The following is a 27,331-nucleotide window of genomic DNA, read 5'->3' as shown; positions in this document are numbered from 1 at the left end:
ATAATATATTTTTTTACTTGAAAAAATGAAAATATTTTTTTTATTACAAAAATAAATAAATTAATTAATTAAAGTGATGAAACGAGTATTAGAAAAACACAACCAAACAAAGCGGTATTAGGCATATGGCTAGATTTCTAATGTGGAAATCTCCCTCTGGCCGGCAACATAGACATATAAAAATAAATAAATAAATAATAATTTAATTTTAATCTCTCTATACAAATATTAAAAAATACTCTATCTGTCCCAAAGCAACATTTTTTTTTTTTTGTTTTATGTCTCAATCACCCTACAATATTTTTAAAATAGAAAATAATTAATTATACTTAATCTATATTCCACATTTTATCTCATCACATCACTCAAATAAAAAAAAAATAAAATATATATTTCTCTCTCCGTTGCATCACCTAATTCATAAATTATCATATCTAATATTTTCCACCTAAAAATCCGTGCCCAAAACAAATATTGCACCTTATTTGAAACGGAAAGAGTAGTTATTTTTAAATTTTAAATTTTTATATAATTACATTTTTTAGTATTTTTATATTATATAAAAAAATATTTCCATATAATTTTAATTGTTTTTACAATCCCTAAAACACTTAGATGTTTTTTTTTGTGTTTTATTCACACAAAGTTTTTTTTAAAAAAAATAATATACTATTATATATATATATATTATCTATACACTTTTTTTTTATAATTTATGGATTAAAAAATATTTTTTAAAACTATTTCACAAAATAAATATACTTAGACTTTGTTGCGGATCTAGTTGCCGATTATTATTATTATTATTATTATTATTATTATTATTATTATTATTATTTTTCGAAATTTAAGTTGTATTCTTTTATAAATTTTAATATAGAATTTTATTATTTAAATTTTTATTTTTTAAAAAAAAATTAAATTAAATAATTATATTTTTATATTATATTACAAATTTATTTTACATTAAAAAATATCACATTAATATATGTTTATTCCGTATAAGTTCAAATTCAAACGTTTTTATGTTCATAAATCTAAACCCGTAACCCACAGACAAACACAGCCTTAATTACTGCGGTCTGAAGTGATTTTGACCGTTAAACGTTGCATTAACCAAGGCCACCTGGCAAACTGCATCTAAAGGGCCCCACAACGCCAGCTGTGCAATCCAGTTGTTTACAGTTCGGAAGACCGCCGGTGACCGCCTTTTTCCGGTATCCGGTCCGCCATTGTGTTGTATTGTATGTGTATGTATATATACAGACAAGGAACTGGCGAGGGAGAGACGGAGGGAATTAGGGTTTGCAATTTTCGCGTATTTGATTGATGATCAGGACGCAAACCCTAAATTCGGATTTGGGGGGCGGGAATCGCGCTTGATCTTCTTTTCTTTTCGGTTTTGCTGCATTTATTCTGTTATCCATAATTCGATCGATGGCCGCGGAAATGCGCCCGAAGGACGCAGCAATCTGCGACGATTTACAAGAAATCGCATTCCCCAGCCATTGTTGCTGCTTCTCCTTCAATTTTCCGTGTTTTGAATCCGATAATTGGGAGCGAATTTCAACGACAGGCGGAGAACAACAAGAACAGCAAGAGTTTAGTGCTCGATCGAGCTGGTGGGTGAAAGGTATCGACGCGCTGAAGAAAATTAGGGAACTGTCGGAGCTCGCCGCCGGACCGAAGTGGAAGACGTTCATCCGTCGCTTCAACAAATCTGCTTGCAAGTCCAAACCGTCGAAATTCCAGTACGATGCGTTCAGTTATTCTCTGAATTTTGACGAAGGTATTCGGGAAGACGAACAGCTCGAGGGCGACGTCGTTTTGAGAGATTTCTCATCCCGGTATGCTGCGTTTCCGGCGAGCAATTCCGCCGCCCAATCGAAGGACGCTGCTACGTGAGAAATCATCGGTTTAACATTGCAGCAGCGTCGATTCGAGTTCGATTCTGTTCACAAATCAGTGAATAATCCTTGTTTCTTCAAGACTTGTGGTTGTGAGGGAAGTTGTCGATAAATCCTTTCTTGCTTCATGTGCAGTGTATTGTAGTTTACGATTCTCATTTTTAGCATACCATTCTTTACATCTTTTCTTTCGTTCTTCCATGAATTATAGAAATCTGAATGATATGGTTGCTGATTTTTTACAAGAGTCGACTCTACTCACGAGTATTTTATTGATTTTGTGGTTGTAAGATTTGTTCATTCCACTTTTCATCTTCATCTTGGAAGAAGCCCCAAATTCTCTCACTTGATTTAAAGCTTCGGCTATGGAAGGGAAAGAAAATTCAGATGAATTCGAAACCCTGAGGTACTTTCCTATTTTCTCATATAATCGATTTCTGAGTTCAAAATCAGTTTTTGTTTTGAGTATTTAGATTCTTGATGAAGATTTGCGTTCATTTGATCTCCCGACCATGAAATTTGAAGTTTATCCACATTATCAATTTCGGCTTGATCTTGATCAGTTATGGAAGAATTCTTGGTAGCCTCGTCTCTTTTCTTCTACAATTACTGAAAAAGATGGAATCTTTAACCTCCAAGATTGATTATTTTATCAATACATCAACATCTGTGGGACCAAAAAGATTGCTTCTTTACATAATTGGATCTCTTCTTTATAATGTAAAGGCAATTTGCAGGTGTGTGAAGAAAAAGCATTCATGAAATTCTGTAATAAAGATCAGATCAGATCAATTTATTTATCTATTGAGAGAATTCTGTATAGATTCTCACATTGAGCTCTGAAGTTGTGATAATTTGGGATATAATAGTTAAGGCTGTGACTGATAATTAAGAAGGATTTGGAATACTGATCCAGATTGTTCAAATGTTTACATTAAAAACCATAGGTTTCGATAAAATCTAGTTTCTAATTTACAGACAATAAAGGACCAGCCATTCATGGTACACAGCTAAGATCACCTACGGATCGGCACGCCCTGCAACTTCGTCATCGTCGTCGCTATCGCTCCGACCATCGCTGAAATCTTCGTCATTGCTCTCTTCTTCGTCGCTTTCGTTCGCTGCACTGTCGACTTTCTTCTTCGCATACCGCTCGCAATACTCTGTTTACAAAAGAAAAATATATAATTAAAAAAAAAAAAGAAAAAAGAAACAAACATGATTTCGGGTTTTTGTCGATTCTATGTTGTCTTAAGTTAAGTGTGTCTCTTGACTCACCTCTTACTTTTTGGTCGTATTGTGCCTTGTCTTTCATCATTAACGACGCCGCGTCCCCGTTCAGCGGGTCCGACGGGTTTGGATATAGCAGAAGTTGCGGGAGGAATACCTCGAATACGTTCAGAAGATCTGCGCGCAAATTTCGTATTTAAACGACAGACAATAAGCATAAAACATATACTGAGTTAATTGAAACTATATGTTTGCAACTTATACGGTACGTTGTATGAACATATTTCTTGTATTGAGATCAATAATAATATTTATTGCATTATCATGTGTTGTAATTACCGAACATCGGACTCCACGACTGGTTGATGACATCCAAGCACACAGAACCCGACCTACAACATTCGAATCTAACCTCAACGCCCCGCGACAATAATTATGTAATAATTGTACAAAGAATGGACAGAAGTCCTAAATAACTTACAGCTCGTCGACATTGGGATGAAAGATTTTGTTGACAAAGCCGATGGAAGGAGACTTGTAAGGATAAGCATCCGGAAGCTCTACACGAACTTTCCAAACACCACCTTCATAAGGACCTGCAATCAATCGACCCAAGAAACATGTAAACAGAGAAAAAATATATATATATACACGGCGCAAATAGGAAATTAAAATTGAGTAGACATTACTTTCTTTTGGACCGTGAAATTCCACATTTAGCTCGTTGATTCCATCGTTTATAGTCTCCACAGCATAGTCACTCATCATCCTACAACATTACAGATTAACACAATTCATTCAAACACAAGATGGAACACAATTCATTCTCATTGATCGAATAATTAAGATTGAATAATCAAACATTTGTAATCCTCACAGTTTCATGACATCCATATCTCGCCGCTTGCTCGGAGAAGACATTGTTGTGTTAGAATGATGCAGACCTAAAATGCCAGGAAGAAGAGTAGGGACACAAGCAAATGCTAATGTTGTAAGTTGTAATGCAGTGACAAGAATCTGGAAATCATACAGAATTACAAACACGAATGAACAATAAGTTGAAAACTATGTCCAAAAACAAAACACTCTCAATCAAAACACATTTCTTCGATTAGATTAGATTAAGATTATACTCAACAATGGCAGTCTTGTTTTGACTTCCAATTTTGAAACTCCCAACATCAGTGCTGTGTGTGTGTGTTAACCTTTTCTTATCCAACATTCTTCTCTTGTTCAAATTTCTTACACATTTAACGAGCATAATTTAGTCCCGATCGAATCGATCCTAACATTACACAGAAGAAGAAATTCAACATCCAACAAATCAATTTATTTATTTTTTTTTATTTTTTTTGAAAAATCCTATCAAATAGAAAGAGCGATGAACATCCAGGAATCTAGAATTGGTAAAGGCATAAAACATATCCACAGAATTCGAATCCCTGAAAACGAAACAAACCCTCGACCATAAATATTAACCCTCTCTTCAACACAGAGCAAGGATCGACATCAAATCGACATAAGAAACACCTTTACCTAGATGAGAATTGAAAAATTAACAAAACAAAGGAATAGGGCGTCGATTAGATCAAGGATGCAATGGAACGAAGAGGATGAAATGCAAATAATAAATATAAAAATTTAAGATGGATGCATATAGACATAATAGTAATGGGGGAAAGGAAAAAGAGAAAGGGTAAGAGGAAGAAGAAGAAGAGGAGAAAGAAGGGCCCACCAGATACAGATAGAAATCAGAATGAATGAATCGAAGGTGTCCACTTCTTGCCTTCCTATTATTTATTAAGGGTTTGCTTTATTATACTTTCAAATTAATTTAAATAATTTTATTTTTTTAAAAAAAAATACTTTCTTCATCCCAAACAAGATGCAATGCACGGGATTTTTAGGTAGGTAATATTAAATATAATAATTAATTATTTTCTATTTTGAAAATGTTACAGCGCGTTTGTGTTTGGTACATATTAAAAAGAAAATGTACGGTGTTAGAACTGAGGGAGTAGTATTTTGATATTATTGAATATTATAGGCATAATAAAATAGTTTCAGTTCAAAATTATATATTTCGATCGTCACTTAACAATCTATCAATTTTTTCATTTGATTCTTCTTATAACAAAATATTTATTTTCTTTTTTAGTAATTGTAATATTACAAATACCCTTCTAATTTACAATATATTACACCAATATCGTTACCTTTATATTATATAATAATTAATTTAGTCTTTTTACTTTTATTTCTATTTTATTCTAATATAATATTAATATTTTTAAAATTCCGTGTAAAAAAAATTAATATATAGAGATGGGACGAACGGACTAACAACAATTCCTATATACATGGGGTAAGTTGTTTATGTGTGTTTATCCAATATTTTGATTTTAAATTTTAATTTTGCCTATCAGTAAAATTTAGAATTAAATTAAGTATTGTATATGAAATTAATATATATATATATAGATATATTTATATGATATTTGTATATAAAATTAAATATTTGTGTAAAAATATATTATAATAAATAAAAAATAATTATTTGATTTATTATTTTTTTAAAAAAAATTAAAATAGTAAAATAAGTAAAAATCTTATAAATAAACATTCTAATACAATATATATTTAATTTATTATTTAATTTTTTTTACATTATTTATAAATTGAAACAATAGCTATTGAAATTTTACACATATATCATATGTTTATTTAACATTTTTAAGTAGAACGGTTCCTCATAATTCATAAATATTACTTCATCCGTCTTTAATACATTATTATTATTTTTTTATTTTGATCTATTTCATAACAAAGTATTTATTTTTTTTAGTAATTGTATTATCTACGTAACATTACAAATACTCTTACAACTTATAATATATTACAACGAATGTCATTACTTTTATATCAAACGATATAAAATTATTTTAGTCATTTATATTTTATTTTTACCATACTCCAATGTAATACTAATATTTTTAAAATTCCATATAAAAAATAAACAGATACATAAATATGACACTGAGAGAGTATAAGAAAAATATAATATACACACATTAAGATAATTTTTATATATTTTATATAAAAAAATCAACAATTAAATACAAAATATTATTTTTAAATTATAATATAATTCCACATACTTAATAAATAAAAAAAAAACATTTTAGCTTATTTTATATCTGATTGACAAGTAAAAAAAAACCAATTTAAAAGTTTGATAAATTAATTTTTTGAAATAACTTATTAGATTCGAAATGAAGTTTTGAAAAACTATATAATTCAGTGTTTCATAAGATTTTTTTCAATTCTATTGTTTTATTCTTTATTCGTCATTAAAAACTACAATATTTATTTCACATACATATAAATATATTATGTATTGTTACACCACTCCCAATTGGCTCATAATGAAAATGCTACCGTCACACTGCATCGTGAGGTTGTAACCTCCTACTTCGGGACCCACAATACAGTGTTAAAGCTAAAATTAACCATAAAAGCGCATTATTATATAATAAAATCTGATTTATGAATATTTACAAACACGCTCTTAACACAGGAGGTTTTTACGGTTAAAAATTTACATATAATACAATAGATGTAAGTTCCTTCACTCAGCCAGTCTTCCCGAGAAGTCCTCTGTCTCGGATGTGCCATGCATACCTAAAACAAATATTTTTTTTAAAAGCAGTCTAGAATTAAATCTATTTTAAGAACTAACGTGAAATATGTCATTTCATACCTTTTTAAAATAAAGTCTAATTCCCGTCAATTATAAAATACCTGTCATGTCATGCCAATAGTGAAATGATGCAACAAAGATATCAACTTCGACAACAATGAACATCCATATATATATCCGCTGAAGTGAGCAGCCGTAATAACCTCGACTCCATAATAATAGGCTCATTGTATCCGTCTAAGTGAGCAGCCGGAATAATCACGGCCCCATAATAACAAGTTCACTGGACCATCATCAATAAATAGCTGGAAAATCCTCGACTTAAGGAAGGACATGATAAACCCATAATAATATAACGGTTGTCCAGTCACTTCCATATACCCACCATACGACCCCCACAATCAATACATGGATAGCCGAACGTTGTCGCCATTAAAATATTTTATTTAATATAAATTTTTAAAAATATATATAAGGATAATTATTAAAAAAATATATTAATATATTATTTTTATATATTTTTAATTATTTTTTAAAAATATTAAAAATGAATTATCTTTTATATTATGAGATAATTGTAAAAAATATTTTTGTAAATATTTTAAAATTTTTACTAAAAAACTTTTAAAAATACATATTAATATATTATTATATATATATATTTTAATTATTTTTTTAAAATATTATAAATTGATTATTTTTATATTATAAAATCATTGTAAAAAATATTTTTACTGAATTATAAATATATATCAAATAATTTTAACCAAAAAGTGAAAATAATAATAAATATGACTTATAATATGATTATATTGAAAATATGGTCGTGAACATGACTTAAAACATGGCTGCAGAGTCGTGAACATGACTTAGAATATGAATGTGTTCGGAACACACCACGGGCAATAACACAGCCGTGTTCAGAAGTGCAGGGTAATCAACACAACCGTATTTAGCCCAATACGGCCGTGTTGGCTGCCTGGGATGCCCAACTACCTTTTGAGTAATCCAACACGAGCCGTATTCAGTCTCAGTCAACCATCTTAGAATTAAAATTGATAAATTTTTATTTGAGTGAGACTAAAATTGATAATTATGATATTGAATGAGATTTTTGCTCTTCTTATTATTTACAAAAATAATATTCATATTTTCTATATCAACTTTGTTTATATAAAAAATAATAAAGTAATTTTATAATTTACAAAGTTATTAATTTACATTATATAAATATAGCAATGACCATAAGAGCATCCCTTACAGTCACCATCATCATTGTCTTTGTGATTATTTTCTTGATTTTTACTATAATAATACTCGTTATATTTAATAAGAAATACAATTATTCTAAATTTATTATCTTTTTTAAAAATTGGTTACCTTCAACAAAAATAATAAAAATTAATAAGTATTATTTTGTTTTGATATCGTAAAATTTTAAATTTCAATTTCAATAAAAATTATCTATAGATATATTTAAAACTCATTAACCAATTATAACGTTTTATCTATTATATTTTATAATTTTTTTTGTCTTTAGTTTTTTCTATTCAGATTTTAAAATAATAAATTATATAGTTCAAATTATTAAAATTTATATAAATTAATATTATAAGATTAAAATATAATATCATAAAAAATATTATTAAATAATAAAAATATAAAATTATATTTAAATAAATAAATTATTGGAGATATTATAAAATAGTAAAAATAATGACGTGAAAATAATTAATTATAATGGGTGATAAAAAATATAATTTAAATATTAAAATAAATATAATGTGAATGAAAAAAAAAATAAAAAATAATAGCTTAAATGTAAAGACTATAACGACTGCTCTAACGACGTAAAGTAAACTGCAATACCCAATGAGACGATGCGACGAGGGTTGACGCTTACAGCGAGCACAGGTGACGCTAAATAGGACTACGACGTCGTTTAGAGGCAGCCAAACCGCCAATAGATCGCCCGGCAACCACTTGCACTGCTATTAAAACCCTAATGGCGGCAATCCTCCCAACCACGGTTTTCTTTCGTAATTGAGGCGAGAGCCGAGTAAGTACAAAGCGTAATCTCGGATGGGAGTCCATGGTTTATGGGAGCTTCTGGCCCCCGTCGGCCGCCGCGTCTCCGTCGAAACCCTCGCCGGGAAAAAGCTCGCCATCGGTACCCGCCAAAACCTTAATTCGATAGTACACTTCTCCTTAATTTATATTTATAGCTATTTGTTCTGTGTCTGTACTGATTGTAGATGCAAGTATATGGATGATACAATTTATGAAGGCGATGCGAGATGAGAAGGGAGAGATGGTCCGGAACGCGCACATTTTGGGATTCTTCCGTAGAATTTGCAAGCTCCTCTATCTCAGGACAAAGCCTGTTTTCGTGTTTGATGGAGGCACACCGGCTCTTAAACGGCGGACAGTCATTGCTCGCCGCCGGCAGCGCGAGAATGCCCAGGCTAAGATTCGAAAGACCGCTGAGAAGTTATTGCTAAACCATGTGAGTTGTTTGTAGCTTCTTGTTATGTTCACTTGTCTTAAAGAATATCTTAGCGGTAAAAGATTATGTTTTTCTAATAGTTCATGAAGTCGAATTTTTTGGTGGTAATGTAACTGAAGGATTGTTTTGAGCGCTTTCTTTCTTTTTGATTATGTAGTTAATTTCTTTGACGGCCTAGAATAAAATTACGATGTTAGCCACCTTGTGGGGTAATGTTCACCTTATTGATGATAGCTTAGGACAATGAGGGCAAAAGAATTGGCAGCCAACCTTGAGAAGCAGAGGCAGGAGAATGATGCTAAAGGGAAAAGGCCCATCATAGATGAATCAACTAATGCGCACAACACAGAGGAAGGAAATGATGCTGGTGTGAATTACAGTCAGGAACAGCTAGATGAGATGTGAGTGCTATGATTTATTCTTTTATACGATTGTTGGAATGATTATAATCTTCATTGATTCCAACACGAATTGATTAAGGTTGGCAGCCTCACTTGCTGCAGAGGAGAGTGAAGCTTCTGCTTTTGATGCGTCAGCATCTGGTGGTGCTGTTCCTGATGGACAGGAGGATGATGAAGAAGATGAAGAAATTATACTAGTAACACATGCGAACTTATATATATCAGAAACTGTAAATAAGTATCAGCATCTTACCTTCAGTCTCTAAAGTTTTATTTCTTGTGACAGCCAGAAATGCAAGGAAAAATTGATCCTGCTGTCCTGGCTGCTCTACCCCCATCGTTGCAACTTGACCTCCTTGTTCAGGTGTCTTTAGCTCTTTTACTATCGGTTACTTTCCAAAATTCATTGTGTCATGACTCATGAAATAAGATTGTAAATAATTTCAATATAAGTTAGCCTGTATTTAGGAGTTAGCTTGCATACAGGAGTTGGCTTTTATTTATTAGGAAATATTCAATTATCGTGATTAACAGTTAAAAAACCTTATGTATATATGACATGCAACCTCTTGCATAGCGATGAGAAGTTAATTTCCCAACCTTTTTCATATTACATGGCATCAGAACCCTACTGTGAAGTAGGGTTTGAGATATAAATGAATAGTATGGAGATTGATTTCAAAAGAAGGGTTAAATGATGGTTGATTTCTGTAGAGTATGTGCAGGCAGTGCAGCATTTGGGAGATATTTTAGCAAACCATTAAATGAAGATCAAGTTGATTACATTTGTGGGAAGCTGGGGATGACTGGCTACTAAGATCTAGCTTGATGGTCAAAATTATGAATAGGAATGTATATATGTTTATGTGTTAGTCCCTGTATTTAGATATTTATTTATTTATTAGGAAGCAATCAATTAGCATTGTTATATAGTTATGACATCTCGTTACATGAATATGTAAACTCTGCATCTGAATGTGATGAGACGAATGTATTCCCTAAATCTGTTCATTACATATGTTACCTTCTAATCTCCTATTTGCAGATGAGAGAGAGACTGATGGCCGAGAACAGGCAAAAGTATCAGAAGGTGAAAAAGGTACAAATTGCTTCATATTGCATATGGGAGCTTGTGACTATGTTTATTTTCATTATCTTCGGAAAGTAACTCATTTATATATGTCTAATATATCATTCCACTAGGACACACACATGCACACATCTATGTAATCACTTGTCTTTTGTAATGAAGCTCATATTTGTCACTTGTTCTTATTATTGCCTATTTTTATGCTAACAACTCAGCATTTTGATTAAGTTTTGACTTACTGATTCAGGCCCCAGAAAGGTTTTCAGAGCTACAAATACAGGCTTATCTCAAAACAGTGGCCTTCCGCCGTGAAATTGATGTGGTTCAAAAAACTGCTGCAGGCAGGGGAATAGGTGGCATGCAAACTTCTCGAATTGCCTCTGAAGCCAATAGGGAGTTCATTTTTTCCTCATCATTTAATGGAAACAAGCAGTGCGTAACAACATATCTATGTTTCAATTGGTCATGAAGTCATAATTATTTTCTTAAATGTAGAGGTTTTGTGCTGTGTATAGCATCTGTTTGATACATATATATATATTATTATAAAACAATCTTGCTAAGTTAAGTGATTTAATTTGTTCTGGGTTTCAGAACCCTTACAGCCATTGAACAAGGGAAAGTTGGAGCTGATGAAAATCGGCCACCAGCAGTGAATATGTCTACTGAAGCTAGTACCCAAGTGATTCAATCCAAAAATTCTGGCAATAATGCTGGATCAGCTGATGTTGGAACTGGAAAGGCATTTCCTGATGATGTGGAGACATATCTAGATGATAGAGGTCAACTTCGGGTCAGCAGGGTAAGAGCATTGGGAATTCGCATGACACGGGATTTGCAGAGAAATTTAGATTTGATGAAAGAGTATGATCAAGAGAAGGAAGTAGATCTGGAGAAAAGGAGTGAAAGTAACACTGTTGCAACTGTAGATAATGGTGAAGATGACTCATGTGACACAACTCAACTTCGAGAAATTACTGATAACAATAACAATGCTGATGTAAATGATAATAGAGTTGTCAAGACCAAGGAGCCTACAATCCTGAATGGAAATTCCATTGAGATTTCTTTTGACGATATGATGGAGTGTGAACAAACAAATGATGATGACGATGAGTTATTTGCTTGTCTAGTTTCTGGAGACCCTGTAATTGATTTCACTGCTGATAAATCTGCCCCAGGGAAGCAATCTTCACATAGTGATTCAGATGTTGAGTGGGAAGAAGGAGATGTTACAGAAAATATATTAGAGGGGCACATGAATGATGAGGAAGAATTTCAGTGCAAGGAAGGATTTCTAGATAATATAGAAGTTCCATCTTGTTTGAATGGAAGCAGACAAACTGTATCAGAGGTTTCTCTGCAAGAAGTTTCAGTGAAACAATCTTTAAATCGAGATTCAGATCTTGAGTGGGAAGGAGAGGGTATGAATAAAGGGACATCAAGTATACTTGAAAGGGGCATGAATGATACGGCTGATGTTGACCATGGTGCAGGATTTCAAGATATTCAGGCGTCTTTGGCATTGCCAGACAAAAGCAATAAAACAGTAACGAAGGGTGCTCGGGAGGAGGAAGCTGATTTGCAGGAGGCAATTAGGAGGAGTCTTGAGGATGTGAAAGGGTGCAGCTCTGTGACTGATGTTTGTGATAATTTCTTATCTGACAGAGGTCAAGACATGGTTAGTGAGCATACTGATTGGGGTTCGGGTTATGAAGGAAAAGAAGGGCCTGTGGTTAATGCCCCAGCAGCTGGTCTAGGCCAACCATTTGGTTTAACGAACATCCTAAAACCCAACTTTTCAAAAGCAGACTCTGCTCCAATTGTGGGCTTAAGCCCTGACAAAAGAAATTTAGATATGAAGAATTTGAATCAAGATGCTGGTGGAAGTGGAGCTTTGGCTGAAGAAATACTTACAACATCAGATTCTCGGCCTGAAGTGACGTTACTTTCTATAACAGGAAAGAAAGCAAAAGACCTTGGTAGTGAAGATGACAGCGGGAAAGCATTGGCTAAGCAAGTGGATATTTCTAGAGGTGAGAAGGCACATGGTAAATTTGGATCTCAGTTGAGTTCTTCCTAATTTAATTTACTGTTTGGGAAAGTGATCGATTCTGGCTCGATACTGCTTGAAGCATGTTTTCAGGAACATTTTTCCAGTGCTTTCGATTCCAAAATGTTTGGAGTTGCTTCTTGTGATGACTTAGTAACTAATGCAGATCATGCAACTGAAATGGCCAAGGAAGAAATGCATGGCTATGTTTCAACGGATAAGGATGAACCAGTTGGGAGCTATTCACTCGTTGATGATATTCAGGAGCATGAAATTATGAAGGACCGTCTGGAGGAAGAAATGTTGTTTCTTGGTAAAGAGCGGGAAGATCTGGGAATTGAGCAACGGAAACTTGAGAGAAATGCAGAATCAGTTAGTGGTGAAATGTTTGCGGAGTGCCAGGTATGTTTCTCCACTGTGGGATGGGTTTTAGTTAAGTTCTCCAACATATACCATGATAACTTGCTGAAGAAACTTATTTATTGTGTTACGGTTAGAGATTATGTTGACTGAAATGAATTTTGTCACTTGTTGAATATGCATACAGCACTGAACCTACCCTGTTGAGCTGCGTGTAAAAATCTACGGTTTCACTTATTAGAGAAACAAGTCATATAGCCCTGTTCATTTTATAGACCATAGCATAATTCTTTAAGACCAAAGGGAAGATATCTTGTTCTGGTTTTTTAATGAGGGGTTTTTGGCTTTCCATTATCATTAGTGGTTCCAATTTATTGAAAGTTAGTGTTGTCATTTGATACTCCTGTCAATTTATAAGGTATTCTGTCTGCCTTGCGATTCTATAATTGGCACCTCATTTGGCATTTTTGTTAGCCCCCCAAAAATCGATCTCCCAAATATGATCGTTCCTAAAGTGTGTAATTCCCTAAATAAAAAATTTAATAAGTGCGAAGGATTTATAGGGTTTTGGTTGAGATGATGCGTTGCAGGTTTTTGTATCAGTTGGTAGTTTCATTGCTAAACTTGTGATGCCAATCTTCACTATGATTATGGATATTTAAGATCCTGGTTGTTTTAACCCTTGGCTGCTCATTTTACCTGCAGTTTCAGGATGATTTTCCTAAAATAATACTTTCCTGAGTATTAAACTTCAGTTTACTTGTCAATTTTCTCGTTTGATTAATGGATCATTTTCATATTATTTAGGAGCTGCTTCAAATGTTTGGCTTGCCATATATTATTGCACCTATGGAAGCTGAAGCTCAATGTGCTTTCATGGAGATGTCAAACCTTGTTGATGGTGTGGTCACTGATGACTCTGATGCATTCTTGTTTGGGGCGCAAAGTGTGTACAAAAATATTTTTGATGATCGCAAATATGTGGAAACATATCTAATGAAGGTGATTTTGTATATCAACTTTTATAAGCTAATATTTCAGAATTCATAATAGAAGTTCTGCTTATTTTCAATTAAAGGTTAATGGGTTGTGATTTCTCTTTCAACACTGACATCATTTAATAATTTCCGGGAATGTTAAAGCTCTCTTGAGCTAGGACTGCCTACTGTTTTGTTCTGTAATATTCACTGTTTTGATGTCATGTTGGTTTTTGACACTTATCTTGTTTCTAGGATATTGAAAATGAGCTTGGGTTAGATCGAGAGAAATTAATCCGCATGGCACTGCTTCTTGGGAGTGATTACACGGAAGGAGTTAGGTAATGCTTCCATTCAGTTCATTTGCTAATCCTATCGGAAGTTTCTTATCTTCCCCTTCATCCTACATAAAGTAGGTTTCATTATTTTTCATAATGAGAGCTCTTGTAGTTTTGATTGAGTGATCAAATTTATATGGTATCTATTAACTTAGTGTCCATGTTACAGTGGCATTGGCATTGTTAATGCAATTGAGGTTGTAAATGCATTTCCTGAGAAGGATGGTCTTCGTGATTTTCGGGAGTGGATAGAATCACCAGATCCTGCTATTCTTGGAACATTAGATGCAGAACCAGGACGCAACTCGAGGAGGAAAGGATCAAAAAGCAGTGAGAATAACATAAATAACTCAAGTAGTGAGATAGAAGGGAGTTCGTTGAATCAGAATGTTCCTGAGAGAGCCGACAATTTAAGACTAAAGCAAAATTTCATGGATAATCATGTAATCAAACGTTCTTTCAGTTTCCCTCTTATTAGGTTATGAATAATGAGTCTGAATTTCTCTGCATGTTGGAACATTTTCTGTTGTCCAGAGAAACGTGAGCAAAAATTGGCATATTCCCTCAACGTTTCCAAGTGATGCTGTGATTTCTGCATATGCTTCACCTCAAGTGGACAAGTCTACAGAACCATTTGCATGGGGAAAGCCAGATCTGCATGTCCTTCGCAAGTGAGTCAAATGCTCTATCATTTTTCCATCTTAATATTGATTCCATGTGGTTCTGTAGAGTATAGTGGATTGCATAGTCAAACTGTCTGGTATGGCTTATGTACCGAGTAATGGAAGCAACTTTGAGTAGGAGTTAGAATGAAATGAAGTGCTGGTAAAAAGAGTGAGAAACATGTTGAGAAGGTATATAACGATTTGGCTGTTGACCTTTTGAGTTCTAGGAAGCTGAAGTACTGAGCCATCCGATAGAAGTCAGCTTAATTGATGTTGTTGGTTTCTGTAAGCGTAAGTTAGGTGTGAAATGGTCAAAATTTGATTGCTCACCAAAATGTGTTGAAGCATTAGCTTTGATACTGATATTTGTTTATGTGTACAAAATGCATTGAATATAGAGAGTAATGCATGAATTTGAGGACATTTCTCTTGAAATGCATAACTTCCCTGTTTATCACATGCATTACAAACAACATAAGACATGATCAAATGTTAACTAACTTGTAGATTGTGCTGGGAGAAGTTGGGGTGGGGTGCGGCGAAAGCTGATGAATTGTTGTTGCCTGTTCTGAAAGAGTACAACAAACATGAGGTTGATCTCTCTTCTCTTCACTCTCCCTGTCTCTCCTACAAATTTTTACTCGGGTGCAGCTTTTGTATCAATTATATATATCATGAAGACTCCTGACCCAATGTCTTTTTGATGTTCTGGTATGATAGACACAATTGAGAATGGAAGCATTCTACTCGTTTAACGAAAGATTTGCAAAGATTCGAAGCAAGAGAATAGAAAAGGCTGTCAAAGGAATGACGGGGGTGAAATCTTCTGAGCTTATGGAGGGGACGGGACAGCCAAAATCTAGAGGCGGAAAGAAAAGAAAAGTGAAGCACAGCGAAGAGGAAGAAGCAGTTCGACCAGGAGTAGGTCCATCAGCTCTTGGTACTTCCGGAACCAGTGAGCAAAAGAATGCTGTGAAGAAACCAACTGCTAAGAAATCAAGAGGAGGAAGGGCTTTGCCGAGAAACTTAGATGGCCATCTTGACAAAGCTGTGAATGAATCAGGCGTAGAAGGAAGACGACTGGGAGGTCATGGCAGAGGAAAGAGAAGTGGGACATGGCGCAAGAAAAGGAATTCTCCTGCTTCCGGCTCCGAGAGCAGCTACAATGAGGGAAGCAACAGTGAAAGAGATGAAGAATTACAACTTGACAGAACAGAAGAAGCTAATGAAGTTAGAAGGGTAAGTTGATTTTGTTTGCCTTTGATGCACAATATATACATATATATATTATCTTAATGGTTTATGATCTTATTGGGGTGTTATGAAGTTGTGTTACTGGTTTTGGAATCACTGGCTTATTTTGTTTTGTTCATTTCTTATTTAACCGACAGTCAGGGAGGCTTCGGAACAGTGTAAATTACACCGTTGTTTCTGATGAATCTGACAGTAATGACAGCAAGGAGACTGAAACTTGCCGGAAGGAAGGTCCAACAACAGCTGATGAACCATATGTGGAACAAGCAATGGCTGAAACTACTGAAAGTGACATCATTGAAAAGGATGATGGGAATAAACTTTACCCGGACAATCATGAGATTGAATGCCAAATTGAGGATCCTCTTGATCAGAAGCAATCATCCAAGGATTATCTTCAGTTCGGGGGTGGATTTTGCACAGAAGATGACGATGAACAAATGGAGACTGAGATTGCGGTCGTAGAAGAATCTGATCATGTTCCTGAAAGTGCTGCTGGTGATCATGAGGCAAAACAAACTCGTGAGATTGATCCATCAGCTGCTGCCTCAAGTCCTTCCAGAGGGAAGAATAATTTGTCTGATTCAAATTTGAACCCTTCAATGCTTGGTGATGGTGATGCTGATGGAGATGATCCTGAGAGAGATTCTGGAAACTGCAACCAAAATTTGCTTCGAGCAATGCCTAATCTGAGGAGGAAGAGGAAAACTTGAGATTCAGTGACTGAAATTGTCATCATCATGTGTATACGCACTTTTTGCCTTTCTGGATATTTCCTAACTTAAAATACACGTGGTATTTATATACTCCTAGCTTGTGGGAACCTTGGTCCCGGAGTGCCCACGCACATGCATATGTTTCCATCAAAATTCGGGCACTCCCGGACCGAAACACGTGTATATCTATAAGGGTGTACATTCGTGGCTGGTTAACTCACGGGGATAACAAAAAAAACGGTTGACTCGCAACTTGATCCGAACTCCAGATTTGACTTAAATTCTAGATCAAAATATGATATGAATTTTTTCAATTCGGATTCAAGTTGACTTAAATTAGTTTCAACTCATTTGAGATCCGAACAAATAATAATAATTTTATGCACGTAATTCGAAATTTAACCTAATTTTTATATTTAGAATCATCAGATCAATTCATATAAATTTTTTTCATTTCAGATTTTATTTTTCGAGTGGGGTTTAATTTTGACATATATATATATGAGTGTGTTTTGTTAGAATAAATTTAAAAAATTTTAATTTGAATTTGACTTTTATTTTATTTTATAACTTTTAAAAAATATATTTTTTTAGATTAATAGATTTGATTTGAATTTAAAAATTATTTATTTATTTATTTATTATATATATATTTTTTATAACGTGAGAAACCGTTACTTAAAAATCTGTTCCGGATAAACTATTAATAATAATTATTTTAATTTAGAATATATATTTTTTAATTATAATAATATTATAAAAAAATTGAAAAACATCTTCTACAATCCCTAGCCTTGCCTTCGTTCTCTTCTCTTTTTCTTCTTCTTCCTATTCTTCGCCTTGTTATTTTGTTTTTACTCGTCTTCTTCCCTTAAATCTTTTCTTGCAGTCCGCCTCTGCCGCCGGTGATCCTCGCCGTTATCCTTCCTTGAACAGTGGCTTTGGAAGATAGGTTTCGATTTCTTTTGTGGTATTGGGAGTTTATTAAAATGAAAAGAGGAAAAGTTAAAAAGTGATCAGTGCCTATACATATAGATGCTCAGAAGATGTTGGCTATGGTTGATCTCGCGTCAAAATCTTAATGCACAGACCACAGTAGGTTTGGGAAACTAATGGCTAAAGAAGAACACCCTATATTTTCCATCAAAATTTAATTTGGTCCAGTGTGTGGGCGCTCTGGACGAATTTTGATGGAAACGTGGGCAAACCTGTTCCACAGATTACTCCACGCCTTGAAACATTTCCCATCAATGAAGGGGAAAACGATAATAAACTGTAGTTGTTGTCGGTAGCTTTTTTCCATATTCACTGCTCTTGAGATGTTAATGTCAGGGGGGCCAGAGGGATGCGCCATTATATACTTGCTCCGATCGTCCGTACGTCGGAGCGGGATTAAAGGATGCCGATGCAGGGAAGACGTTACTGGCTATGGGAACTGTTGATCTTCACCGCTATGGTAGCGCTGGAGTGCGCCGTTGTCGGCCTCACCACTATCTACAAAGCCGCCATCACCAAGGGTTTGAACTACCACGTTTACATGGCGTATACCTACGCCATCGCCGCTGCCTTCCTCCTACCTCTCGCTTGTCTCAGCCACAGGTATCAATCAATTTCCTTCCCCGTTAATTTCTTCGCTGAGCATTTGAATAATCGAATGTGTTCTGTTCTACTGCAGGAATACGCCGCTGCCTCCATTAACCGTCGTCCTGCTCGGCAAATTCTTCATTCTCGGTTTTCTAGGGCATGTTCCCTTCCCTGCGTAGTAATTTCCGGTTGATTGTTTTGCTGGAGACTATGAATTGAAGTAAATTACACGGTACAGGTTTACAGAACAATACCTGAAGTATTTGGGCATGGCGTATAGCAGTCCAACTCTTGGATCCGCCATGGGCAATATCAATCTTGCCTGTACCTTCTGTCTTGCTATTCTCTTCAGGCAGTGCTTCACTTCTATTCAATTTCCTTACTCAATTTAAATTTAAGCACTCTCTTGCTTTCATGGGCTGCTGAATGATTAATTTTAACTCATATTATGTATACACATGTATCTTGTATCTGTGAATCTGAAAATTGGTTTGATGCTGGTAATCTGGTTAGGATGGAGAAGTTAAAGCTGAGAAGTTTAAGTAGTCAGGCAAAGATCATTGGAGCTTCAATGTCCATTGCAGGTGCTCTAGTCATCGTGCTGTACAATGGCCCGATGCTTATACCTGCACATGATAAGGACTTAAGAATATCAATTACCGATCGTGTAATGTCTGGTGCTCAGTATGATTGGATACTCGGTGGTACCTTGCTTGCTGCTGGAAATGTAGTCTCATCCATTTGGTACATTTTCCAGGTCATATCTACTTCGGTTTAGTTGTAATTATCATCTCAGACATATATATATATATATGATATATTTTGATTTCTGATATGTTAATATCTTGATCCGTAGATTATAATTAGCTGAATTCAAGTGGTTTAAAAATATGAATTTGAGCAAATTCTTGATGCTAGGAAAGACACCTTAAGGAATGCTACCATTATTTACAGATAATCTATCTTACAGGCCAGCAGTTAGTTACTTTGGCTAGTGACAATTTGTATACATGAAAGCACATTGAGTTGAGCCGTGGACTCCGTATCATAGTTAACACAATTACTGATTTATTTGTGTGCAGACAATTTTTGTGAAGGAGTATCCGGCAGAGTTCATATTAGTGTTCTTCTTCAGTTTCTTTGGCTTCTCTCTAGCCTTGCCTGTCGGCATTGCCTTCGAACCCCATCTCAGCTCATGGATCATCCCTCCGGATATTCGCCTGGTGTCTGTGCTCTACTCGGTACATTACATATCAGCCACACCTAAGTATATACCATATCCTATCATATCATATCATATCATATTGTGTTGATCTGATTCAAACACAATTACTGATTTATTTGTGTGCAGACAATTTTTGTGAAGGAGTATCCGGCAGAGTTCATATTAGTGTTCTTCTTCAGTTTCTTTGGCTTCTCTCTAGCCTTGCCTGTCGGCATTGCCTTCGAACCCCATCTCAGCTCATGGATCATCCCTCCGGATATTCGCCTGGTGTCTGTGCTCTACTCGGTACATTACATATCAGCCACACCTAAGTATATACCATATCCTATCATATCATATCATATCATATTGTGTTGATCTGATTCAATGGATAGTTGAAGGAAGTTGAAATGTGTGTAGGGTATAGTTGGAACTGGAATCGGGTACGTGATTAACGCGTGGGGTTTGCACGTTAAGGGCCCTGTTTACGTCTCCCTGTTTAAGCCTCTGGCGATCCCCATTGCCACCGTCGCCGGGGTCATTTTCCTCGGAGATCAGCTCTATCTTGGCTGGTAATTATTTAATTGATTGATTAATTCATGCATCTGTTATTTAGTACTGATCTGATGGTGTCAATAATGTATATGCTGTTGGATGAAATAATTCAGTAATGTAACAATAGTCTGATTATTTACCCATTAGAGTGATGAATAATTGGAAATTGGTGTGTTTTTGTTTATGTAGCGTGATGGGATCCATAATTATTGCAGTCGGATTTTACACACTCATGTGGGGGAAGCTGAAAGAGGAGATGGTCGAGGAGCTGTCCCCGCCGTCGGATCATCATTCGGCGGCAGACTCATCGGACGGCTTGGATGATATCGTCGCGCCTCTCATAAAACGTTGAGTTCATTAGAATATGTACGTATATGCATACATTAGTATGTTACGCCGTGCAAAATAATGCATGCATATTGGTATTATTTTGGGGCAAAATTAATCGTAGTTTGAAAATTCGGCATCATCCATTTAGCGATTTAAAAATATTATATATACTTTTTTTAACGTTTTATGTAATTTTTGAATTATAAAGAATAATGGTACAACTTTTCAAATGATAATAGTTCATAAGTAATTTTCTATCATCTCATCATTGTATATGCAAATATAACATAGATTGTACTCTTGGTGGCTTATGGATGGATTCGTTTTGCAGGTTATTAAGTTCCGTCGAAGGGAAAGGTTAGGGTGTTGAATTTGGAAAATCAGTACCATGCTGATTTTTCAAATTATCATATGTAAAATATAGAAACAACAGACGTCTTTATTATATACGACATGTATTGTTTGTAATAAAGACATGTGTTGTTAGTTCATAATTATAGCATGTGTTGTATGAGAGTATGGGCTGAATTGAAATCAAGTATTGTTAGTGTTGTGTGAAACAATATAATGTGTTTTATTTGTATTATATTAAAATATATTATGTGTTGTTTACGGTAACTATTCAGCATTCAACATTGTAGCCACCGGCTCAGCCGAGATTACGAATTTTTACATTATAAATTATTTTTTTTATACTTTTGACTTTTAAGATCAAAATCGGACATTAATTGATTAATATGTTGTATTAAAATAATTTATTTACCATCTATTTTTATACTTACTTAATTGTAATTTTTTTAGTTGTTTCTTTATAGAATAATTATATTTACTTTTTGCCCTTATAAAAAATAAAAAACTATAAATTTTTACCAATACATATTGAAATTCATGTTAAAAAAACATTAGGGTGTGTTTGTTTGTGGTTTTGGGATTTTGTGTTTGGATTTATTAATGGTGAAAAGTGAATTTGAATAGTTATTTGAAGATATATAAATAGACGTTGATGTGATGGTTTAAATATAAAATAAATTTATAGTATAAGGTCATCTCCAATTCATTATTTCATTTAGTTGGTCTATATCATTTTACTCTGACCACAAACTTCAATTTTTACTCTAAAAAAAATATATTTTCTATATATTTTACTTTTATATTACTTTTTATATTTATAAATTACACCATAATTTTAATTTATTTTTACATTATCACTAAAAATATATAATTCATATTTTATTTATAAAATTATATATCACTTTCTAAAAAATAAATTATATATTATTTTTTACAAAAATAAAATTATATACTCCCTCCGTCCGCTTTAAAAGTTTACGTTTACTTTTTGCATCATTGTACTTAACATTAAAAATATCATTGTATTTGTATAAATTTGTATACAAATATCATTATATTTATATTATAAGACATTAATAGAAGCATTTTTGTCTTTGTTTACTTAATTTATATTATGTTTTGATATAATAATTAATATTAAAAAATAACACACAAAAAGTAAATGTAAACCTTTAAGATGGACGGAGGGAGTATTACTTTCCAAATAAAACAATATATATCACTTTTAAAAAATAAAATTATATATTATTTTAAAAAAATAAAATTTTGTATCAATTTCCAAAAAATAAAATTATATATCACTTTTTAAAAAATAAAATTACACCAAACACCTCAAAACTAATAAAAATACACAAAATACTTGCTAACACTGTAGTTATCCCATAAAAATGGGGTGTTAGGAGCTCCAACCCCACCCTCTAACCCACCCATTTTCAGTCAATCCTGCATTAAAAAAAATAATAATAAATAAATAAATAATTGTTTAATTTGATATTTTTAAAAAGAAAGAAAAATAAAATATGATAAATTTATCTTTTATTTAAACATATAAAAAATTGATGTGATATAAATTACGGGATGTATTCAACTATAATTTTAATTGGATTTATTTGAATTTTAAAAAATTTAGATTTAAATGGATTTAGAAAAAATATAGAATTTATAAAGATTTTTGTAAATTTTGCTTGTTAATTTATATGAATTTTGATAAATTTCATTAGATTATTATTAGTTCTAAATAAATATGAATGTGTTTGTTTTGTAAAATAATATAAATTGATAAATTTTTATATAAGATATGAAAAATTATGTAATAAATCGTAAAATAATAAATGTGTATAATATATTAATATTTTTAAAAAAATTCGTGTGTACAAAATGTTAAAAGAACACATTCTATATTATATTATTATTATTATTATTATTATTATTATTATTGTTATTATTATTTCCTTCTTTGATTTTTTTAATAATAATAATATTTTAAAATTTATAATTTTTATTATATTATAATTCAACATATCAATAATTTTTAATAATAATTTAATATTTAGTTTAATTACTTATTAATTATTTTTATCTTGTTACAATTTACTTAGTTATTGTAAAAAAAACACATTTTTAAATAAAATAACATCAAAATTGATGTTCTTTTAAAATTGAAATAAAAAAAAAAGAACTAAAAAAAATAAATATAAATTAATAACCTTTTTAATTAAACTGAAATCGAAATAAATAAATATAAATTAAAATTATAGAAAATTTAATTTTTATTTGATCTTTAAAAAATTAAAATTGATAATTTTGTTTCGTACTATTTGAGGAAGTCTATTTTTTTATTTTAAAAATATATATAATTATCAGTATTATTTTTAATATATAAAATTTTAAAATATTTATAATTTTTATATTTATATTTGAATTTTCTTATTTTTACTGATATTATTATAATAAAATTTTAAATATATATTAAATAATATTTCATCTGTGTCACATAATTTGTTTTTATTAAATATATAATTATTTTTATTATAATATATTTTTTAATTATTTATTAATTATAATTTATCTAAATTCTGGTATAGACGCAAATTATACGAGACATAGAGAATATATACTTATTAATATATTATTATTATTATTATTATTATTATTATTATTTAAGTTTTGAGAATTTATAAATTTCATGTCACAAGAGTGTGTTTAAGTTTTGAGAATTTATAAATTTCATGTCACAAGAGTGTGTTTATATGTAAGATTTTGGTTTTGATTTTTAGTTTTGAATAGTAAAATTTTAAATTGAAATAATTGTTTGATGGGATATAAATATGTATTAATGTCATATTTTGAATGTAAATTTTAATTTTAATGTAATATAATAAATAAAAAAATATGTGTTTAATTTGATATTTTGAAAGTAAAAAAAATATTAGAAATAATAAAATCGAAAAGAGTGAATCATGTGCTGAATTATTTAGTATTATAATTTTTATCATCAAATAATACAAATAATATTATTATAATAGGGTTTGTTTGTTTGGATTTTTATTTTGAGTTGGACTTGAATAATAACAATTTTGAATTGAAATAATTGTATAATGCGATATAAATTCGTGATATGATATTTACTGTTGTACCTTGAGCTTACGGTTGTACCTTGAGCTGAAACGTAAACTACATGGTTTAACGAGGGGGAAGACGATGTATTTGTTTTAGTACTAGTGATTTCATTGAGGGAGAAAAACGAGTATTTGTTGTCGGTAGCTAGTCTTCATATTCAATCGTCTTTGAGATGTCGATGTCAATGTCAGGGCCAGAGGGAAGCGCCAATATATATATACTTGCTCCGGTGATCCGTCCGTTTCGCGATTGAAGGATGCCGATGCAGGGAGGGCGCTACTGGCTATGGGAGCTGCTGGTGTTCGCCGCTATGGCGGCGGTGGAGTGCACCAACGTCGGCGTCACCACCATCTACAAAGCCGCCGTCACCAAGGGTTTGAACTACCACGTTTACATGGCCTATTCCTACGCCATTGCAGCTGCCGTCCTCCTCCCTCTCGCTTGTCTAAATTGCAGGTGTCAATCGATTTCCTTCACCGTTAATTTTATCGCTCAAAATTCGAGTAATCGAATCTGTTCTTACTGCAGGAATACGCCGCTGCCTCGATTTACCGTCGTTCTGTTCGGCAAATTTTTTGCCATCGGCTTTCTAGGGTATGTTCGCTTCCCTGCGTAGTAATTTCCGGTTGATTGTTTCTCTGGATACTGCAAATTGAAGTAAAATCACATATATATTTACAGGTTTACAGGACAATCCCTAATGTTTTTGGGCATAGCGTATAGCAGTCCAACTCTTGGATCTGCCATGAGCAATCTCACTCCTGTCTGTTCCTTCTGTCTTGCTATTCTCTTCAGGCAGTGCTTCACCTCTATTGAATTTCCTGATTCTCAATTTAAGCACTCTCTTATGTATATAATATACACACTGTGAATCTGAAAATTGGTTTGATGCTGGTAATCTGATTAGGCTGGAAAAGTTGAAGCTGAGAAGTTTAAGTAGTCAGGCAAAGATCATCGGAGCTTCAGTGTCCATTGCAGGTGCTCTAGTCATCGTGCTGTATAATGGCCCGGTGCTTATATCTACACATGATAGGGCCGACTTAAGAACATCAATTATGTCTGGTGTTGAATTTTAGATGCCCGATTCTTAAAGCGGAAGCATACCTGATGAAGCCATATACAAATATTGAGTGATTAAAGGTTTGGTCTTCAAAGATCAGAGAGCCGGCTTCTTTTCTGTCCTTGACGGGTGAGGAGCAGAAACTGCAGGGAGAATCAGATCTCTTTTACGGCGTGCTTTTCTTAATGATAATTAGACTTAGGCGTTGGACCTATCCCACTTCTCAAACAACTGTCCTTCATGAGCAGTGTTTTTCGCCGTATGAGTGAGTTGGTCTATTATTCATGCCAAGTCATGATTCATGCAACTAAGAAAATTATAAATTCATTAATAATGCATGCTGCGTTTTGACGGTGAAGATCAAGTATTTGACGTTGCCAAAGTAATATCTCTTATATGAGATCTTTTCTTGATAACGTAAGTGTTTATGTGTATTTTAATTCATGTGAGATCGGTCAGTGACGACCGCTTTGATCCGCATTGACGTGACTTATAGATAAGGTTGGTAATATACATTAAGGATCTGATAGCAAAACATTCATGAGCTCAGTGTACATTTACCAAGTGGGAGATTGTTGGATTAAAAATTCAATTGTGGGTTAAATGTAACTATTTGGGCTATCAGACTGATAGCCCAAATAGTTACATTTAACCCACAATTACTGATAGCCCAAATAGTTACATTTAACCCACAATTGAATTTTTAATCCAACATCTGGTGCTCAGTATGATTGGGTCCTCGGTGGTGCCTTGCTTGCTGCTGCAAATTTAGTCTCGACCCTTTGGTACGTAGTCCAGGTTAATTATCTTTTTGTTTAGTTTAGTTGTGAATTATCATCTCAGACACACACACACATATATATATGTAGATGATTTCATTGTACATGTTTTGTGAAGAGTTAACAATTTCTTGATCTGTAGATTAACATTAGCCGAATTCAAGTAGTTTAGTAAGATGATTCTTGATGCTAAGAAAGACACCTTAAGGGATGCTGCCATTATTTATAGATAATCTATCTTAGGCTTGTGACAATTCGTATGCAAGAAAGCTCGTTGAATTGAGTCATGGACTCTGTTTCATATAAGTTCTTTTTCTGTTTTGGACAAGAAATGGTGGACATAAATAACTACTGATTTGTTTGTGTTTGTGTGCAGACCATTGTTGTGAAGGAGTATCCAGCAGAGTTCATAGTAGTGTTCTTCTTCAGTTTATTGGCCTTCTGTCTGGCCTTACCTGTTGGCATTGTCTTCGAACCCCATCTCAGCTCGTGGATCATCCCTGCGGATATTCGCCTGGTGTCTGTGTTATTCTCGGTACATTACTTACATTACACCATACCATATCATATCTTGTGTGAATCTGATTCATTTAATGAGTAGTTGAAGGATATGGTTAAAATGTTTGTAGGGTATAGTTGGAACTGGAGTTGGGATCATGGTTAACATGTGGGGTTTGCACGTGAAGGGCCCTGTGTACGTATCCCTGTTTAAGCCGCTGTCGATCGCCATCGCCGCAGTTGCCGGCGTCATTTTCCTCGGAGATCAGCTCTATCTTGGCTGGTTAGTGATTAATTCATTAATGCATCTATTGTTTGTCTTTGCAACACAAGACAAGAGAATGGTGAATAATTGGAATTTGGTGTGTGTGTGTGTTGTGTAGTGTGGTAGGATCCATAATTATTACAGTTGGATTTTACACGCTCCTCTGGGGGAAGTTTAAAGAGGAGATGACTGAGGAGCCGTCCCCACCGTCGGATCATCATACAACAGTACTCTCATCCGACGGCTCGGATGATATCGTCGCGCCTCTCATTAAACCTTGAGTTCATTAGAATTGTAGGATATTCTGTCTATCCGACTTACTATCTCGTGACACTTTCTATTTTTATTCGTTATGTAAATGAACTAATTAATTATTTTAATTTTAATA

General features: G+C 33.3%; 5 protein-coding genes across 20 annotated transcripts; 4 read left to right on the top strand and 1 right to left on the bottom strand.

Moving 5' to 3' along the window:
* Window positions 1-1,270: 1,270 nt before the first annotated feature.
* Window positions 1,271-2,793, top strand: LOC127258505 (uncharacterized). Of its 3 annotated transcripts, none has more exons than XM_051285364.1 (2): window positions 1,271-2,313; window positions 2,645-2,793. In XM_051285364.1, the coding sequence occupies exon 1, from the start codon at window positions 1,438-1,440 to the stop codon at window positions 1,903-1,905; it is 468 nt and encodes a 155-aa protein (XP_051141321.1). In that variant the 5' UTR covers window positions 1,271-1,437; the 3' UTR covers window positions 1,906-2,313; window positions 2,645-2,793. The 3 variants fall into 3 exon arrangements, with proteins under 3 accessions (XP_051141321.1, XP_051141319.1, XP_051141320.1); XM_051285362.1 differs by having other exon boundaries at window positions 2,471-2,695; XM_051285363.1 differs by having other exon boundaries at window positions 2,394-2,695.
* On the bottom strand, window positions 2,790-4,922 carry LOC127258504 (ubiquitin-conjugating enzyme E2 4-like). 4 transcript variants are annotated; one of them, XM_051285361.1, is made up of 7 exons: window positions 4,873-4,922; window positions 4,015-4,081; window positions 3,827-3,906; window positions 3,619-3,733; window positions 3,477-3,529; window positions 3,186-3,314; window positions 2,790-3,070 (listed from the first exon to the last, which is right to left on the bottom strand). In XM_051285361.1, exons 2-7 carry the CDS (start codon window positions 4,056-4,058, stop codon window positions 2,928-2,930), a joined length of 564 nt encoding a protein of 187 aa, XP_051141318.1. In that variant the 5' UTR covers window positions 4,059-4,081; window positions 4,873-4,922; the 3' UTR covers window positions 2,790-2,927. The 4 variants fall into 4 exon arrangements, with proteins under 4 accessions (XP_051141318.1, XP_051141317.1, XP_051141315.1 ...); XM_051285360.1 differs by lacking the exon at window positions 4,873-4,922 and adding an exon at window positions 4,674-4,866 and having other exon boundaries at window positions 4,015-4,154; XM_051285358.1 differs by lacking the exon at window positions 4,873-4,922 and adding an exon at window positions 4,674-4,866.
* A 3,800-nt stretch (window positions 4,923-8,722) lies between these two features.
* Window positions 8,723-17,513, top strand: LOC127257905 (DNA repair protein UVH3). Of its 7 annotated transcripts, none has more exons than XM_051284444.1 (16): window positions 8,723-9,007; window positions 9,093-9,343; window positions 9,578-9,744; window positions 9,824-9,941; window positions 10,031-10,108; window positions 10,790-10,843; window positions 11,082-11,266; window positions 11,429-12,885; window positions 13,054-13,289; window positions 14,055-14,249; window positions 14,480-14,565; window positions 14,732-15,005; window positions 15,097-15,233; window positions 15,735-15,819; window positions 15,948-16,466; window positions 16,675-16,812. In XM_051284444.1, exons 1-16 carry the CDS (start codon window positions 8,920-8,922, stop codon window positions 16,675-16,677), a joined length of 3,933 nt encoding a protein of 1,310 aa, XP_051140401.1. In that variant the 5' UTR covers window positions 8,723-8,919; the 3' UTR covers window positions 16,678-16,812. The 7 variants fall into 7 exon arrangements, with proteins under 7 accessions (XP_051140401.1, XP_051140396.1, XP_051140397.1 ...); XM_051284439.1 differs by having other exon boundaries at window positions 8,724-9,007; window positions 16,619-17,513; XM_051284440.1 differs by having other exon boundaries at window positions 8,725-9,007; window positions 11,429-12,870; window positions 16,619-17,513.
* A 465-nt stretch (window positions 17,514-17,978) lies between these two features.
* On the top strand, window positions 17,979-21,521 carry LOC127258229 (WAT1-related protein At5g40240-like). Of its 5 annotated transcripts, none has more exons than XM_051285001.1 (9): window positions 17,980-18,796; window positions 18,873-18,938; window positions 19,020-19,133; window positions 19,295-19,538; window positions 19,864-20,022; window positions 20,133-20,291; window positions 20,406-20,557; window positions 20,756-20,906; window positions 21,202-21,521. In XM_051285001.1, the coding sequence occupies exons 1-8, from the start codon at window positions 18,597-18,599 to the stop codon at window positions 20,862-20,864; spliced, it is 1,203 nt and encodes a 400-aa protein (XP_051140958.1). In that variant the 5' UTR covers window positions 17,980-18,596; the 3' UTR covers window positions 20,865-20,906; window positions 21,202-21,521. The 5 variants fall into 5 exon arrangements, with proteins under 5 accessions (XP_051140961.1, XP_051140958.1, XP_051140960.1 ...); XM_051285000.1 differs by having other exon boundaries at window positions 17,984-18,796; window positions 20,730-20,906; window positions 21,202-21,518; XM_051285003.1 differs by lacking the exon at window positions 19,864-20,022 and having other exon boundaries at window positions 17,983-18,796; window positions 20,730-20,906; window positions 21,202-21,518.
* Window positions 21,522-24,448: 2,927 nt separating this feature from the next.
* On the top strand, window positions 24,449-27,331 carry LOC127258230 (WAT1-related protein At5g40240-like). Its single transcript, XM_051285005.1, has 9 exons — window positions 24,449-24,797; window positions 24,870-24,935; window positions 25,023-25,136; window positions 25,249-25,398; window positions 25,650-25,674; window positions 26,128-26,199; window positions 26,557-26,715; window positions 26,810-26,961; window positions 27,062-27,331. The coding sequence occupies exons 1-9, from the start codon at window positions 24,598-24,600 to the stop codon at window positions 27,222-27,224; spliced, it is 1,101 nt and encodes a 366-aa protein (XP_051140962.1). The 5' UTR covers window positions 24,449-24,597; the 3' UTR covers window positions 27,225-27,331.

The sequence above is a fragment of the Andrographis paniculata genome, unplaced genomic scaffold (genome assembly GCF_009805555.1).
Source record: "Andrographis paniculata isolate CXL003 unplaced genomic scaffold, ASM980555v1 Contig59END, whole genome shotgun sequence".
NCBI classification, from domain to species: domain Eukaryota; kingdom Viridiplantae; phylum Streptophyta; class Magnoliopsida; order Lamiales; family Acanthaceae; genus Andrographis; species Andrographis paniculata.
Note: the sequence above shows the minus strand (reverse complement) of the source record. Positions and strands in the feature narration are given on the sequence as shown.

What these genes read in the sequence shown, in the direction of transcription:
- LOC127258505 (XM_051285364.1), top strand. Translation starts at nt 1,438, where the DNA reads ATGGCCGCGGAAATGCGCCCGAAGGACGCAGCAATCTGCGACGATTTA.
- LOC127258504 (XM_051285361.1), bottom strand. Translation starts at nt 4,058, where the DNA reads ATGTCTTCTCCGAGCAAGCGGCGAGATATGGATGTCATGAAACT. An exon ending in ATTTCACGGTCCAAAAGAAA is followed by an intron (nt 3,734 to 3,826) that starts GTAATGTCTACT and finishes GATTGATTGCAG; the next exon opens with GTCCTTATGAAGGTGGTGTT. An exon ending in GTCGTGGAGTCCGATGTTCG is followed by an intron (nt 3,315 to 3,476) that starts GTAATTACAACA and finishes ATTTGCGCGCAG; the next exon opens with ATCTTCTGAACGTATTCGAG.
- LOC127257905 (XM_051284439.1), top strand. Translation starts at nt 8,920, where the DNA reads ATGGGAGTCCATGGTTTATGGGAGCTTCTGGCCCCCGTCGGCCGCCGC. An exon ending in AAGATGAAGAAATTATACTA is followed by an intron (nt 9,942 to 10,030) that starts GTAACACATGCG and finishes TTCTTGTGACAG; the next exon opens with CCAGAAATGCAAGGAAAAAT. An exon ending in AGTATCAGAAGGTGAAAAAG is followed by an intron (nt 10,844 to 11,081) that starts GTACAAATTGCT and finishes TTACTGATTCAG; the next exon opens with GCCCCAGAAAGGTTTTCAGA.
- LOC127258229 (XM_051285000.1), top strand. Translation starts at nt 18,597, where the DNA reads ATGCCGATGCAGGGAAGACGTTACTGGCTATGGGAACTGTTGATCTTC. An exon ending in TTCATTCTCGGTTTTCTAGG is followed by an intron (nt 18,939 to 19,019) that starts GCATGTTCCCTT and finishes TACACGGTACAG; the next exon opens with GTTTACAGAACAATACCTGA. An exon ending in TGTCTTGCTATTCTCTTCAG is followed by an intron (nt 19,134 to 19,294) that starts GCAGTGCTTCAC and finishes TAATCTGGTTAG; the next exon opens with GATGGAGAAGTTAAAGCTGA.
- LOC127258230 (XM_051285005.1), top strand. Translation starts at nt 24,598, where the DNA reads ATGCCGATGCAGGGAGGGCGCTACTGGCTATGGGAGCTGCTGGTGTTC. An exon ending in TTTGCCATCGGCTTTCTAGG is followed by an intron (nt 24,936 to 25,022) that starts GTATGTTCGCTT and finishes ATATATTTACAG; the next exon opens with GTTTACAGGACAATCCCTAA. An exon ending in TTCGCCGTATGAGTGAGTTG is followed by an intron (nt 25,675 to 26,127) that starts GTCTATTATTCA and finishes TCTGGTGCTCAG; the next exon opens with TATGATTGGGTCCTCGGTGG.